Source organism: Mugil cephalus, chromosome 8, assembly GCF_022458985.1.
Source record: "Mugil cephalus isolate CIBA_MC_2020 chromosome 8, CIBA_Mcephalus_1.1, whole genome shotgun sequence".
In the NCBI taxonomy this organism is placed as follows: Eukaryota; Metazoa; Chordata; class Actinopteri; order Mugiliformes; family Mugilidae; genus Mugil; species Mugil cephalus.
In genome coordinates this window covers 1,032,796-1,046,969 of record NC_061777.1, presented here as the reverse complement: position 1 = coordinate 1,046,969, position 14,174 = coordinate 1,032,796, and the positions used below count along the sequence as shown (strand labels likewise).

At 41.7% G+C, this 14,174-nt stretch overlaps 2 protein-coding genes across 2 annotated transcripts; both read left to right on the top strand.

Moving 5' to 3' along the window:
* The first annotated feature begins 2,652 nt into the window (after window positions 1–2,652).
* LOC125012829 (actin-like) lies at window positions 2,653–8,061 on the top strand. The gene is made up of 8 exons (XM_047593004.1): window positions 2,653–2,778; window positions 2,848–2,967; window positions 4,664–4,774; window positions 4,955–5,039; window positions 5,605–5,769; window positions 5,908–6,099; window positions 7,550–7,731; window positions 7,877–8,061. The coding sequence occupies exons 1-8, from the start codon at window positions 2,656–2,658 to the stop codon at window positions 8,018–8,020; spliced, it is 1,122 nt and encodes a 373-aa protein (XP_047448960.1). The 5' UTR covers window positions 2,653–2,655; the 3' UTR covers window positions 8,021–8,061.
* Window positions 8,062–10,780: 2,719 nt separating this feature from the next.
* LOC125012012 (actin-like) lies at window positions 10,781–14,141 on the top strand. The gene is made up of 8 exons (XM_047591605.1): window positions 10,781–10,906; window positions 10,976–11,095; window positions 12,125–12,235; window positions 12,590–12,674; window positions 12,876–13,034; window positions 13,178–13,372; window positions 13,677–13,858; window positions 13,998–14,141. The coding sequence occupies exons 1-8, from the start codon at window positions 10,784–10,786 to the stop codon at window positions 14,139–14,141; spliced, it is 1,119 nt and encodes a 372-aa protein (XP_047447561.1). The 5' UTR covers window positions 10,781–10,783.
* Window positions 14,142–14,174: the final 33 nt, after the last annotated feature.

Below are 14,174 nucleotides of genomic sequence, written 5' to 3'. Positions count from 1 at the left end.
TCACATGAACACACACTGTCTCTCTGGAGGCTTTAAATCAATGAGCAGCTTAATGGGGCATTTTTCAGATCAGTTTTGGATATGACCAGAATTATCTAAAATATCCACTTGATTCCACTATAATTATTCATTCATGAGAAAAATAGCCACTTACACTAAAATCAGACATTTCCCCATTGTAGAGCCTGTTCATAAAATGTTTGTTATTTCATTAGTGTTGTGCTTGTGTGTGTGTGTGTGTGTGTGTGTGTGTGTGTGTGTGTGTGTGTGTGTGTGTGTGTGTGTTCTTGTACTTGCTACGTACTGAGTTTTTAACCAACAGAGTCATTTTTGGGAAGTGGGGACAGACGATCATCACTTCTTTACAAAGCTGTTTGAGGGTTAACACTCTTTTTTATTGTGAAGGCTACAATTACATTAGAGTCAGGGTCAGGGCTAGGGTTAGGGTTAGGGTCAGGGCTAGGGTTAGGGTTAGGGCTAGGGTTAGTGTCAGGGCTAGGGTTAGGGCTAAGGTTAGGGTTAGGGTTAGGGTTAGGGTTAGGGCTGGGGTTAGGGTAAGTGTCAGGACCAGGGTTAGGGCTAGGGTTAGATTTAGGGTATTACATAGACACGTCATCATTTCAAAATTCCCCCCTATGTTGTAATGCGTATAAGAACTGAACTAAAACTTTTTTAAACTAAACAAGCCCCTTAGAGTAAGACTGAACTAGGTTTTTATCCAACTTCAAGAAAAAAAATGTTTCCAAAAGTTTCCAAAAAGAAATGATCACTGTACACCAAAAAGGACCAATGACACAAGTTAGCATCAAGATATTAAATCGCACGTTGATCAAAAGAACAACCATTTTTCCCCATCTTTAGCTGTCAGAAAACATCAGGGAAGTATTTGCATGCTTAATCAGAACTGAACCCTCCCCCTGCAGGCTCCCACTGACAGACTTGAAATGGTGCAGAGTTTTCCTTCCTGTGTTCTGTTAGCTAACTGCTAGCACACAACTTAGCCAGTAAATGATCTACTGGTTTGTCCATTCAGTATTTCATTTCATTTCAGTTATTTTTTATTTGAACTGGTTAAAACAAACAGTGAGAACACATTAAGTTAATAAATAAGTTAAGTTTAAAGACAACTCACATCAACAACTTTCATAGCCATTGCACATTTGAAGGGATCTAGGATGAAGTTAATAAAACGTAACTAGTCTTACTCTTAGTCTATATATGTTTATAGTTTATCAATCATTTTATGTAACAAAACAGAAGAAAAACTGACAGACGGCAGCCAAACAAGGCACATTGTTCATTGATCACAAATGTTTGTGTCCATTTCCATCTCGTATTTATTCCAAATGTTGTTAGTCTAAATTTGTTTTATGTCTTTATTGATGTGCAATGCATTTTTGAGTTGGTGCGTTACCTGCTGCCTTCTGAACATATTTGAGATTGTGCTTAGTTTCCTTGAAACCAAGTGATTTTTGACAGATTTGAGGTCGACCAGATCCGGTTTTAATGATTTCAGTTTGATAAAGAGTGGCTTTGATGGTTCATTGTAGGAGCTGTTGTTCACTAGTCTTATTTCTCTTTTTAGAAATCTGAATATTGTTTCTGTAGTTGTGTGATATGTGTTCACCCCACTTCCACGCAGTAGGTAAAATATGTGAGAATGGAAGAACAGTACAAGGTGTGTGACTGTTTTAAGTTTGACTTTATGTCGTATGGCAGCTGACTTTGATGTTTTTGTGACTTCCAGGATCATTTTAAATTTAATTTAATTAATTCTCTCTATTTCTGAGTTATTTATCATGAGCACTCATGATTGGGTGAGTGGGTTTTTTGAGTTTCCAAATATTTTAACTTTTGTTTTGTTTAAAGTTTGTTTGAGTCAAACCAACTCTTCAGTCTATTTAATTCCTCTGCGTGTGTGTCCAAAAATCTCACTTATATTATTAATGTATAAAATGAACAGTATTGTTGTTGTGACTTCTCATAGTTACGTTATTGGGCTCTGAAAACACTTTAAACACAGTCAAACACGTGTAGAAGAGGCTCAAATCTCCTTCTTCACAATTTCAGTTTCCTCTAACAAATTTTTGTATGGCTACCTTGGTGAGAACGTTCACTGACGTAATCTCCTCATGACCCTAAAATGTACCTGATCTGTCAAGTAACTTCAGAATACTTGATTAATCCATCAAGGAAATTGTTTTGTTGCAATTGATCCCACTCTTTAGGGAGTAAGGAAAACAGTTGCCTGATAAAATAAATAAATAAAATAAAAATACACAAGACCAATAAGACCAATAACTGTCCTTGTTGTATGATCAGTTATACATTCACCCTTTAACAAAGACACTATGTGTAGAAAAAAACCTGGTTTCAGTGAGGTCTGCCAACTAATTCCTGCTTGCTGCTGTACATTATCATTGTCATTATCACTGGTAGGATAATGTAGGAGGAAATGTTTCAGTAATTAGTTCATGCATTCCAACTTTGTGGTCATTTTCTGACTCTGAAGCATCAAAGTTCCTTTAATTCATCCAAGAGGTTTTGGACTGTTTAACCTCACCCAGAGAAACACTGACCAGACTTCACAGGTTCATCATGAACGAGGCCCAAGTTCATGTCTACATTTTAAACGTGAAATGTGTCCTTTCAGAAATGGGGGACGAGATCGCTTCAATCGTTGTCGACAACAGCTCCGGGGTCATGAAGGCAGGATTCACTGGAGACGACGCCCCCCGTTCTGTCTTCTCTTCAATTATTGGTCACTCCAAGTATCAGGTGCAACACTAACACAAATATCACCTGCATCTCAGGACTGTATGAAACTAAAGGTGTGTTTGTGTTAAGGGCTTTATGGTGGAGAATAACAGCTTCATGGGAGATGAAGCCCAGAACAACAGAGGCATCCTGTCCCTGGAGTACCCCATCAGCTGTGGCATCGTCACTGACTGGGACAAGATTGAGGAGGTGAAGAAGCTCCAATCCGGTCGCCCTAATCTATAGTCTAATCCACTGTTTGCTTACAGCACGCAGGGTTGAGCATGCATCCGCCTCTTCTTATTATTAATTTGGGTTAGTTCTGTAGCAGAAACAGCACATAGGCCTAGGATATGTACTACAGGCTTGATCTTTACAAAGAAATCCTCAAAGTGATGCCAAGGAAAAAAGATAATTTTGGTACGTGTGGACGTGGCCTTAGTGCCCTTGTGTTTCTCACAGCTGATTCTGTGATTATTTTGTCCTTTGCCTCAACATCTCATCAGCCTTCAGTTCAATTCAGTTTTATTTATATAACAATAATAAATAACAATACAAATCGTCTCAAGACGCTTCACAAAAACCAGCCTGAAACCTCCAGAGCAGCCTGAGGGAAAAACTCCCTTTAACAGGAAGAAACCTCGAGCAGAACCAGCTCATATGGAGGAACCATCTGCTGAAGACCAGCCGGGTAGAACCAGAGAAGATAGAGAGAGAAGAAGAACAGGAGAAACAAGATAAACAAATTTCTGTCATAGATACAAACATCAAGCTGAAGGAAACATGTAGGATCTAGTAATATAACACATAGCTGATGATCTGTGACAGTTTGTGAGTATAACAGGAATCATGGGCAGGTTGGTGAATTATTCATTTAGGTAGGAGTGGACAACTGGAGGAGGACATGAAGACTGGGACAGATGTAGTTTATGGAGCTCCACAGGTCTGATACACAGACTCCAGACCATGAAGACTGGGCTGGTTGATGAGGCCACGGCAGCAGATGTAACTTAGAACTCCACAGGTCAGATATTCAGCCCTCCAGACCAGAGACCCTCACAAGAAGATGGAGGGGAGAGAGGGAGACACAGTGGTTAGTAAATTATAAGAGATAGAAAATAAAATGATGAGATATTAGAGGACAGGAGCCAGAGAAGAAAGAGGAGAGGACATGTCCTCAGTGCATCGTCCCCCTGCAGCCTAGGCCTATAGCAGCATCACTAAGGGATGGTTAAGTCCAGCTCTAACTATAAGCTTTGTCTAAAAGGAAAGTCTTAGTCCTGACCTTAAACGTAGAGACTGTGTCTGCCTCCAGAACCCAAACTGGGAGCTGGTTCCACAGGAGAGGAGCCTGATAGCTGAAGGTTCTACCTCCCATTCTACTTTTAGAACCTCTAGGAACCACAAGCAGACCTGCACTTAGAGATGGTAGTGATCTGTTGGGACAGTCTGGTTCTATGAGGTCTTTCATATATGATGGAGCTAGGCCTTTCAAGGTTCTGAGTTCTGAGCAAGTTGTTTTAGTCCTGTTTCTCTTTCTCCTTTTGCCAGCTCATGTGTTCCTCCTGTGTCCTGGGCGACAGTGGCTCAGGTGGTAGAGCAGGTCGTCCAATGATCGGAGGGTTGGCAGTTCAAATCCTGCTCTGTCCCGGTTACTGTCGTAGTGTCCTTGGGCAAGACACCTTATCCACCTTGCCCTGTGTGAATGTGTATGAAGCAATTTCGTTCGGCCGTTCGGCGCACATTGGTGGCCACGCTTCTGTCAGCCTGCTCTTGGGGAGAATCTCCCCTAGATGTTTCCTTTCCAGGAAAGCGCAGAATTTTGTTGTTGTTGTTATTGTACATATGACATGAATGCCTGTAGCTTGGTCCTGACTGTCAGACTAACAACTGTCCTGTGGTGCAGATCTGGCGTCACACCTTCTATGATGAGCTCCGTGTTCATCCTGAGGAGTATCCAGTCCTGATGACAGAGGCTCCATTAAACCCCAAAGTCAACAGGGAGAAGATGACGCAGGTTTGAACTGATCAATTTAAGAAGGAAAATGATTATGATAACTATAATAATAATTATAATAATAATACATTTGGTTTACAATGCCCTTTTCAATAAAAGATCTTAGTGGTCTACATGTTAAAAACAAAGAAAAAAAACATAATTTCCACCGGTACTCTTAACTTCTCTTCTCTGGTCCAGATCATTTTCGAGACCTTCAAGTGTCCAGGCATGTATGTAGCCATCCAGGCCGTCCTGTCTCTGTACGCTTCTGGTCGTACCACAGGTGGGTGATCTGAAACACAACCACTTCACTAAGAGGATGCACAATTAATGCAAATGTGGATATGGACAATAGGAGCAGGACTCTGGACCCAAACAACCAAAGCACAAAATTGAACACAACCCTCCTCCCAACTCTTACCTGCATCTACACAGTATTTATGCAGCACAGTCTTCAGAGTTAGGTGTCATCTATTTATATCTGCCTTCAAAGTAAAATAGTGACAGAAAGAAAACAGAGGGATGAGAAAGGTGAGCTTTGAGAACTGAGACAAACAGAGAGAGATGGGTTAGACTTTAGAGGTAAGAGCAGGAACAAAATGACTTGGATTTGCTCCTTAATTCGCAATAAAATTCTCTTCATGAGCTGTAAGACGATAAAACTGTGATCTCCAACAGAGTGGCTGTTGTGGGTTTAATGTATTTTTATCTCATTCATCTGGAGGCAATGGAGGAACCACAGCCCCAACAGCGCTGAACAATAGACGCCAATGAGTTTGACATGATAACGGGATTTTTCTTATTCATTTGGAAATGGGTGTTTTCTGTTTGTATTTCTCTGTCTGCAGGTATTGTGATGGACTCTGGTGACGGTGTCAGCCATGCTGTGCCGATCTATGAGGGCTATGCTCTTCCTCCTCACGCCATCCTTCGTCTGGATCTGGCCGGCAGAGATCTGACCGACTACCTGATGAAGATCCCCACTGAGAGAGGCTACAGCTTCACCACCACTGGTACGACACATACACACTGAGTTTTACGTTTTGAGGTACAACCCTGGGAGAGATGTTGCTGCAGAAAGTCTGCAGGGTTTTCTATTCTCTGAATAAGTGTGTGATGTGTAAAGGAAATATTTGGTGCTTGATCTGCAGCTGAGCGTGAGATTGTGCGTGACATCAAGGAGAAGCTCTGCTACGTGGTTCTTGACTTTGAACAGGAGATGCAGACAGCAGCTTCCTCTTCCTCCCTGGAGAAGAGCTACACGCTTCCTGATGGACAAGTCGTCACCATCGGCAGCGAGAGGTTCCGCTGCTCTGAGGCGCTCTTCCAGCCTTCATTCCTTGGTTTGTAACAATCTACACAGAACAAACTATTGACACCATCCTAAAGGAATCAGATCCCACTCATACCACAGCCAAAGGGATACCAGATAACCACGGGCAGCACGACTTAAACACCCAAGTCTCTTTTACCACTTTCACACTGAAAATCCTGTGTTGCCGTGGGATTTTCTAACCAAGACCGACCCACCTTGGTGAGCTTTCAGACTGACAGCAGTCGCAGGTCTGACCTCCGCTGTGAGAGCTGTGAGAGCTATGTGCGTTTTTTTTACTCCCTGTCATTATTACACATTTATATGCACGGAGACACTGTGAGGTAAACAGTGGGCAGTATGGACATCAGCGAGTCGAATGTTAGCGTTGTTGTTTCGTGCATTGAAATTATGTCCCTTTTGCAAAGTATTCAAACTCAGCACAGACTGGAATATGTCCAAGTGATCTATAAATATTGTGTACCATATCACTATACATGCTGTTTATAAACACAGTCACGCATGCACAGTTCACATCAGGATTCCACGATCGGGAGTTCCCGTGCATGACGTAGGGCTAATTCACATATGCACTTCCATTAACAATCCTGCTAATATATCTCTGTTCTACAGAGATCAGTCTCGGGGAGACCAACAGGAAGACTGATTTTATGGGAGTAGACCAAAACATGCCTTGATGCCATAGTCAGACCACAAAGAAAAAGGCCCGTCCATTAAGGAACAGTGAAAAACAGGGTTTGCTGATAAAGGTGGAAAGAAAGGGACTGTAAACCAAAGTAGCGTCGAAATTGCTTCCAAATTTTAAAGGTGGATTTAACTACGATATTATTGCAAAAAGGGGAGAGAGAAAAGCTAAGAGGAGCGCGTATGGAAGCAGTCAGTAAAGCAGGTTTAGCAGAAAATTCTACATCGTACCCATCTCACTCGAGTTAGGCTTTGCAAAATCTATAATGATGTCGATCCCAAGTGCATTAGATGTCATCAGGCTCCTGCTACATATGCCCATATGTTTTGGTCTTGCCCTTCACTACTCAATTGTTGGACACTGATATTCAACTGTATTTCTGTTTGTACAATGGTTCAGTTTGATCCAATGGCATGTACAGCTTTGTTTGGGGTTCTACCTCCTACATATGTAGCCACCCTGATTGTCTACTTATTGCGAGATTTACTTGTGTGAATTTTCAGCAGGCTAGGAATGTTTTTATTTATTTTTTTTTCTCTGTTTGTGAACATATTGGACTTTTATTTAGCAATGGGTGACCAGTTTGTGTTTTTGTTTTGTTCTGTGTATTTGTACTTGTTTTTTTTCTTGTACTTTTTTTTGTTATTCCTTACCTATATTTCTTTTCATCTTAGTTTCTACTTTTTATACATGACACTGTTTTGACTCTCAAAATGTCACCTCTTGGCTTCATTCAAGCCGTCATTTTTAAGGTAAAATTGTTCTGTGGGTTCAGGAATGGAGTTGGCTGGTGTCGACAAGACGATCTACAGCAGCATCATAAAGAGTGATGAGGAGATCCATCCAGATCTGTACAGCAACATTGTTCTGTCTGGAGGTAGCACCATGTTTCCAGGCATCGCTGGCCGCATGCAGAAGGAGATCACTGCCCTGGCCCCACCCACCATGAAAATCAAGGTACACTGCCCCCAGTGGACAAACTTGTCATCAGTTATCTTATGCTAATGGAAAGTAATTAAATGCGTGCCACATGCATGAAGTGCATCTCCCCATGATTGCATGAAATTCACCAGTTTTTACCTGTTTTCTCTCTTACCTGCAGATCATCGTTCCCCCAGAGAGGAAGTACTCCGTCTGGATCGGAGGCTCCATCCTGGCCTCCCTCTCCACCTTCCAGCAGATGTGGATCAGCAAGCAGGAGTACGATGAGTCTGGCCCCGCCATCGTCCACCGCAAGTGCTTCTAATCTGCTCCACATCTTCCTGATAATTTGGTGGAACATATGTTTTCTGTATGAGCACTATGCATACAGACCCAATGTTTCTACAATTCTTGTATACTAGCTGTAGCTATCAATCTCTGATGTGAGGTGCATCATCATTTGTTTTTATTCCACATTTATTCATTAATCAGATTTTCCCATAAATGAATCTCATTCCTTCTGCTGCCCTCTTCTATCCAGCCCCAAGCAGATGTTTCCCTCCTTATTAGCCTTAATCCTCCTCTGGTGGTGACATGATATAAATAAAATTGAATTTAACTCAATATTCTGTTTTCATTACTCTACAGTCTTTTTCCAGATCCTCATAGAAGTCACAACTATGTCGTATATAAGTTATTAGATGGTTTATGGGTAACTGCAGTACTCTCACTCCTTTTACAGGCTCAGTTCACCTGATGATACTTACACAATCCTATTATATGCAACCTAATTGTGTTCTCCTAATAAGTGGTCGTCAAAGGATACGACATGGGGTCAATTTTATTTATCTTTTTATTGTTTAATTTGGAGTCACATCTCAACAATGTTACACATGAAGAAACTTCATTACATTGTTATTCATCCAGTACTCCATTTTACTTTATGTAAGTGGTGTTTGTTGTTTAATCTCTTGAAGTCTGCTATAAAGTTTAGAGATCACCTTATGTCTGGAGTCTGTCCTGTAGGCATTAATGAATATTTTTAATAGACCGTTTTCCAACGCCTTTTGATTTTTGGTCATAGAACTGTTTAGGTGATGGCGTACCTGAAGATATCTAAAGAAGTCTCTGTTATTGAGGCCATGTAGTCTCTTCAACATCTGAAAACTCTTCAGTTTTGCATAGTTATAAAACGTACAATATGAGGAGAGACCAAGACTAACCCATCCCCTATAGCTTGCATCCATCTTATTGGGGGCAAAATCAGGATCATAACAGCAGCATTTCAGATGGTGTCAATTTTAGAAACCCAACAAAGCTTCAAGTTTCAACTGAGATCTGTTGGGCTTCAGCTGGTTTCTGTGGAAACAAGTGACAAAAAAAGAAAGAAAAGTAGATCAACAGAGAGATGTTTAATTTTGGCCACAGATTCAGAAAGGTTAATTAAAAATCAATCAATTCCATATAAATCAAGGTGGTCTGGTTCTTATCATACGCCATGTATCTTTAAAATGAGTCATTAGCCACAAAGATAAAATGGAGCAATAATAATAAAAAATAAAAATAATCAATTACGCTGAAGATGTTGTTGTTTTGGAGTCAACTCTTTTGTTCCAAATAAATGTTGATGGTTGACATTCCTATAAATCATCCTGAGACCTTTCTCCTCCCACATTCTAGGTAAACAGTTTTACTTTTATTTCCTCATCAAGGTGATTAAGTTATTACCTAGAGATAAATAGATCAGTATCATCTCTCAGTGATGTAGACTCAACTGTCTCCAGGTGACTTGAGCTCTGAGGATAGAATCAGATGTGATCAGGTGTAAAGTGACCATCAGCTTCAGGTGAGTGTCTGATTCTACTAACATAGACTAACAGAGCTGGAAGCAGCTTTCTGTTCACTCTGACTTTAAACTAACTCACATGAACACACACTGTCTCTCTGGAGGCTTTAAATCGATGAGCTCAGGAATCAGCAGCTTAGTTCAGGGGTTGGTTCAAAAATGGTTTATTATTTATACCCTAGATGTTTTGTAGATGTTTGACTCTCAGTAGGTCTTTCTGTATTTTAAATCAGTCTGAAGAATGACAGCTTTATTTCTTTTGTGTGTATGAGTATTAGTATTAGCATCACCTGGTAACAACATCATTTATAAATTCCTAAACTAAAATAAAGCTGTAAACAGCTACTAACTGGAGGTAAACTAGTGTTTTAGCCAACAACAAAACATCTATTTTTTAAATGATAAAAAATAAACAACTGCACAAGTTAGTGTCGAGGTATTAACTTTGCAAGAAGAACAAAGGAGCAACTGGTTTCCAACCACCTGAGCTGTCAGAAAACCAGTCAGAAAGTGTTTGCATTCTTTATTAGAACTGAAACTGCGCAACGTGTGACAATGAAATGTTTTCCTTGCATGTTCTGGTAGCTAACTGCTACCACATGACTTGGCTAGAAAATTATCTACTGGCACTTGTGGCTGTATGTGCGCATAACTGGTTTGTCCATTCAGCGTTATTGTTGTGACAGTGTCTCATAATTAAGTTATTGGGCTCTGAAAACACTTAAACACAGTCACACATGTGTAGAAGAAGCTTCATAAATTCATTTTCTTCTGACATACGTTTGTATGGCTACCTTTGTGAGGATGTTCACTGACATAATCTCCCCAAGACGTATCTGATTCAAATCTTAATCCATCAAGTAACTGACTAACTTTAGAATAATTGATTAATCCATCAAGGAAATTGTTTTGTTGCAGTTGATTCCATTCTTCAAGGAGTAAAACAAAACAAGACAAGACGAATGCCTGGTTTCAGTGAGGTCTGCCAACAAATTCCTGCTTGCTACTGTACATTATCATTGTCATTATCACTGGTAGGATAATGTTTCAGTAATTAGTTCATGCATTTCAACTTTGTGGTCATTTTCTGACTCTGAAGCATCAAAGTTCCTTTAATGCATCCAAGAGGTTTTGGACTGTTTAACCTCACCCAGAGAAACACTGACCAAACTTCACAGGTTCATCATGAACGAGGCCCAAGTTCATGTCTACATTTTAAACGTGAAATGTGTCCTTTCAGAAATGGGGGACGAGATCGCTTCAATCGTTGTCGACAACGGCTCCGGGGTCATGAAGGCCGGATTCACTGGAGACGATGCCCCCCGTTCTGTCTTCTCTTCAGTTATTGGTCACTCCAAGTATCAGGTGCAACACTAACACAAATATCACCTGCATCTCAGGACTGTAAGAAACTAAAGGTGTGTTTGTGTTAAGGGATTTATGGTGGAGAATAACAGCTTCATGGGAGATAAAGCCCAGAACAACAGAGGCATCCTGTCCCTGGAGTACCCCATCAGCCGTGGCATCGTCACTGACTGGGACAAGATGGAGGAGGTGAAGAAGCTCCAATCCGGTCGCCCTAATCTATAGACTGTTTGCTTACAGCACGCAGGGTTGAGCATGCATCCGCCTCTTCTTATTATTAATTTGGGTTAGTTCTGTAGCAGAAACAGCACATAGGCCTAGGATATGTACTACAGGCTCGATCTTTACAAAGAAATCCTCAAAGTGATGCCAAGGAAAAAAGATAATTTTGGTACATGTGGACGTGGCCTTAGTGCCCTTGTGTTTTCTCACAGCTGATTCTGTGATTATTTTGTCCTTTGCCTCAACATCTCATCAGCCTTCAGTTCAATTCAGTTTTATTTATATAACAATAATAAATAACAATACAAATTGTCTCAAGACGCTTCACAAAAACCAGCCTGCAACCTCCAGAGCAGCCTGAGGGAAAAGACACAGTGGTTAGTAAATTATAAGAGGTAGAAAATAAAATGATAAGATATTAGAGGACAGGAGCCAGAGAAGAAAGAGGAGAGGACATGTCCTCAGTGCATCGTCCCCCTGCAGCCTAGGTCTATAGCAGCATAACTAAGGGATGGTTAAGTCCAGCTCTAACTATAAGCTTTGTCTAAAAGGAAAGTCTTAGTCCTGACCTTAAACGTAGAGACTGTGTCTGCCTCCAGAACCCAAACTGGGAGCTGGTTCCATAGGAGAGGAGCCTGATAGCTGAAGGTTCTACCTCCCATTCTACTTTTAGAACCTCTAGGAACCACAAGCAGACCTGCACTTCTGTTGGGACAGTGTGGTTCTATGAGGTCTTTCAGATATGATGGAGCTAGGCCTTTCAAGGTTCTGAGTTCTGAGCATCAAGTTGTTTTAGTCCTGTTTCTCTTTCTCCTTTTGACAGCTCATGTGTTTCTCCTCTGCCTGTTTCCCTTGAATCTCCCCTAGATGTTTCCTTTCCTGGAAAGCCCAAAGCGCAGGATTTTCTTCTTTTTGTTGTTGTTGTTGTTGTACATATGACATGAATGCCTGTAGCTTGGTCCTGACTGTCAGACTAACAACTGTCCTGTGGTGCAGATCTGGCGTCACACCTTCTATGATGAGCTCCGTGTTCATCCTGAGGAGCATCCAGTCCTGATGACAGAGGCTCCATTAAACCCCAAAGTCAACAGGGAGAAGATGACGCAGGTTTGAACTGATCAGTTTAAGAAGGGAAATGATTGTTCAAAATAAACTGAGGTCTTCAACATGAAGGGGGTGATTATAAGACCAGACCATCAGACTTCAGACTAGAAATGGAGAAAATTAAAGTTGGAATCTGGTTTCATGATCTCCAAACCCTTAACACTGGCTTTGATATTACTAAAACATAAATCTACTCAGGGAGAACTAGAGCTTTGGGATCTTTGTCAAAAGCTAATCATCAGGATGCATGCCGCGCCTACTGTGACAGAGTGTGTAACATCGACAAGTAATATTGGACTTTAAATAACATCAAACAACATTTCTATTGAAACACTTAACTTTTCTTCTCTGGTCCAGATCATGTTTGAGACCTTCAAGTTTCCGGCCATGTATGTAGCCATCCAGGCCGTCCTGTCTCTGTACGCTTCTGGTCGTACCACAGGTGGGTGACCTCAAACACAACCACTTCACTAAGGATGCACAAATGATCAGTTGGAACTGTTAAATCAGACTGACTGGACCTGAAGATGAGAGGAATGAGAGAGAAGTCAAATGCAGATATTGAACTTGACCTTCATAAGCTTCGTCTTCTTTTCTCCATAGTTTTTGTGATGAACTGTTACTGGGTGTTTTCTACCCACAGCTATTGTGATGGACTCTGGTGATGGTGTCAGCCATGCTGTGCCAGTCTACGAAGGCTACGCTCTTCCTCACGCCGTCCTTCGTCTGGACCTGGCCGGCAGAGATCTGACCGACTACCTGATGAATATTCTCTATGAAAGAGGCTACAGCTTTACCACCACTGGAACGACACATACACACTGAGATTTACTTTTTAAGATTTGCTGTAGTTAAAGTGCAACCTCCGATGAGATGCAGCTCCTGAAAGTCTACAGGTGCTCTTTCATCTAAATGTTTTTTTGTGGATTGTGTGTTCTTGTCCTGCAGCTGAGTGTGAGATCGTGCGTGACATCAAGGAGAAGCTCTGCTACGTGGCTCTGGACTTTGAACAGGAGATGCAGACAGCAGCTTCCTCTTCCTCCCTGGAGAAGAGCTACGAGCTTCCTGATGGACAAGTCATCACCATCGGCAGCGAGAGGTTCCGCTGCCCCGAGGCGCTCTTCCAGCCTTCATTCCTTGGTTTGTAACAGTCTTAATAGAATAAACAATTCCCACCATCTCAAGAAACCTGATCCCACTCAGCAAAGACTTTAGACAAAGACATACCAGGCAACCACAGGGAGTACAGCTTAAACCACCCAGTCCAGTGCTTTGAGGGGAGCTGTGGAGTGGTGGTTAGAGAGGCAACTGGGGACTGAATGGTCCCAGGTTTGCATCCCCTGTGTCTGAGGCTGGGATGCTTTGAGTACGCACCTAAATCCCAAATATACCTCTTTTGGAAGTTGACCTGATAAACAACTAGTTAATTGCTGTAATTGTTTAGGAATGAAGTCCCTCACCGTTCATGAGATGGTCTTCAACAGCATCATGAAGTGTGATGTGGACCTCCGTAAGGACCTGTATGCCAACGTTATGCTCTCTGGAGGTAGCACCATGTTTCCAGACATGGCTGACCGCATGCAGAAGGAGATCTCTGCCCTGGCCCCACCCACCATAAGAATCAAGGTACATTGCCCCCAGTGGACAAACCTGTCATCAACTATCTTCAGAGAATGGAAAGTAATTTAACGAATACCACATGCATGAAGTGCATCCCCACGTGATTGCATGACATTATTCAGTTTTTATTCTGACATGTTTTCAGATCATCGCTCCCCCAGACAGGAAGTACTCCGTCTGGATTGGAGGGTCCGTACTGACCTCCCACTCCGCCTTCCAGCAGATGTGGATCAGCAAGGAAGAGTACTACGAGTTTGGTTCAAGCATCGTCCACCGAAAGTGCCTCTAAGCTGCTCCACGTCCTCCTCATCATCATCCACAG

Coding starts and splice junctions, on each gene's coding strand:
- LOC125012012 (XM_047591605.1), top strand. CDS start 10,784: ATGGGGGACGAGATCGCTTCAATCGTTGTCGACAACGGCTCCGGGGTC. Junction 11,096..12,124: donor ACTGGGACAAGATGGAGGAG/GTGAAGAAGCTC, acceptor CCTGTGGTGCAG/ATCTGGCGTCACACCTTCTA. Junction 13,373..13,676: donor CTTCCAGCCTTCATTCCTTG/GTTTGTAACAGT, acceptor GTAATTGTTTAG/GAATGAAGTCCCTCACCGTT.
- LOC125012829 (XM_047593004.1), top strand. CDS start 2,656: ATGGGGGACGAGATCGCTTCAATCGTTGTCGACAACAGCTCCGGGGTC. Junction 2,779..2,847: donor TTGGTCACTCCAAGTATCAG/GTGCAACACTAA, acceptor GTTTGTGTTAAG/GGCTTTATGGTGGAGAATAA. Junction 7,732..7,876: donor CACCCACCATGAAAATCAAG/GTACACTGCCCC, acceptor TCTTACCTGCAG/ATCATCGTTCCCCCAGAGAG.